This window comes from Seriola lalandi, unplaced genomic scaffold (assembly GCF_002814215.2).
Source record: "Seriola lalandi dorsalis isolate HSWRI2012SDOR001 ecotype SW California unplaced genomic scaffold, Sedor1 jcf7180002054952, whole genome shotgun sequence".
NCBI lineage: Eukaryota > Metazoa > Chordata > Actinopteri > Carangiformes > Carangidae > Seriola > Seriola lalandi.
The window spans coordinates 63,495-64,834 of NW_019525503.1; the positions used below are offsets into that span (position 1 = coordinate 63,495).

Sequence of the window (1,340 nt, forward strand, 5' to 3'; positions counted from 1 at the left end):
AAGATGACAACGTGTCATCAGCAAAGATCATGATTTTTTCTACCAATGTTTTCCTGCAGGTCAGAAACGATCACGTGGCTCCGATCTACATCATCAACCTTCTGATTTCTGACCTCATTCAACTCTGCTGCATGATCGTTGAAGTGGTACTACCTGAGGATTCAATCATCACAACAATCTTCCGTATTATTTACCTCTGTGGTTTGACGGCGAGTGTTGGCTTCATGATGTGTGTCGCCCTGGAAAGGTAGCTATCAGTTTATTCAGTATTTGTGTAGCTACTTACATGTCTGACCATTTTATATATGTATACTGTATATAGTGTTTGATATAATTCAGATGCTCTACAAAGAATCTGTGTGTCTATGTTGTATCACAGGTATCTGGTCATCGCCTGGCCGCTGTGGTACCGCTTCAGACGAACCATCAAGACCTCTGTAGTGGTCTGTGTCGTGGTCTGGACCCTTTCTCTTGTGACTTTCTTCTCTGTGGTTTTCTTGGCTGATTCAGATGACATGCTAATCCCCTTTGCAGTCTTCCTCCTCCTTCCCCTCCCTCTGTTCATATTCTTCCTGGGTGGGACCGTTAAAGCCCTGTCTGCAGCCATTAGTGTCCCTGCTGATGAAAAACGACGAATTGTTGCAGTTTTGATTCTTGTTCTACTTATTTACACACTGTTGTTCCTGCCCTACATCATTTTGTTACTTGTAGAAGAAGCCAGACATAACATTACCCTCGGTGTTGTGTCTTTCATGTTTGTAAAGTTCAGTCCTCTTGCAGACGTGTTCCTGTATGTTTTCATTAGGAAAGGAGCTGTAGACAAGCTGTTGGCCTCTCTGTGTCGTTGCAGGATGGACAGCGATGATAGCAACAGATCAACAACATGAATGATGACAACTTATACACAGTCGCTCCATGTAGTCAGAGAAAGAGAGAAAAACAGAAGAAGAAATGGAGGAAATAGAGACAAGACAGTTTCTGTCGTCTTCTCACATGATTTCCTACAACACATCTAACTGTAGGTTCACTTGCTGCGGTGCACTGTGAAAGCTTCAAGACATGTACATAAAATGTTCTATAAAAAGTTCATGTATATCATTATTACACTTTAATCACAAAAACAAACCTTATATTATTTGAAGATAATCAGCAGCATGATCACTCTGCCAATATAACCACACCTCTCTCATTCTTAGATCTTTATTTTGTCTGTTTTCTGCAAGTTTTACTTTTTCCTGGTTATAAATAGTGTCTAATCACAATTGTATTTTTTTTGTGGTTTGTTGTAAATTAATTTTTTAATAAAGTAAATCCTGCTTGTTTACCTTTATTCAGTGACA

At 39.6% G+C, this 1,340-nt stretch overlaps 1 protein-coding gene across 1 annotated transcript; it reads left to right on the forward strand.

Annotated features, from left to right (window-relative positions):
* Positions 1–29: 29 nt before the first annotated feature.
* On the forward strand, positions 30–1,249 carry LOC111645440 (G protein-coupled receptor 68-like). The gene is made up of 2 exons (XM_023394655.2): positions 30–247; positions 380–1,249. The coding sequence occupies exons 1-2, from the start codon at positions 30–32 to the stop codon at positions 885–887; spliced, it is 726 nt and encodes a 241-aa protein (XP_023250423.1). The 3' UTR covers positions 888–1,249.
* The last annotated feature ends 91 nt before the right edge of the window (positions 1,250–1,340 follow it).

Coding starts and splice junctions, on each gene's coding strand:
- LOC111645440 (XM_023394655.2), top strand. CDS start 30: ATGATTTTTTCTACCAATGTTTTCCTGCAGGTCAGAAACGATCACGTG. Junction 248..379: donor ATGTGTGTCGCCCTGGAAAG/GTAGCTATCAGT, acceptor GTTGTATCACAG/GTATCTGGTCATCGCCTGGC.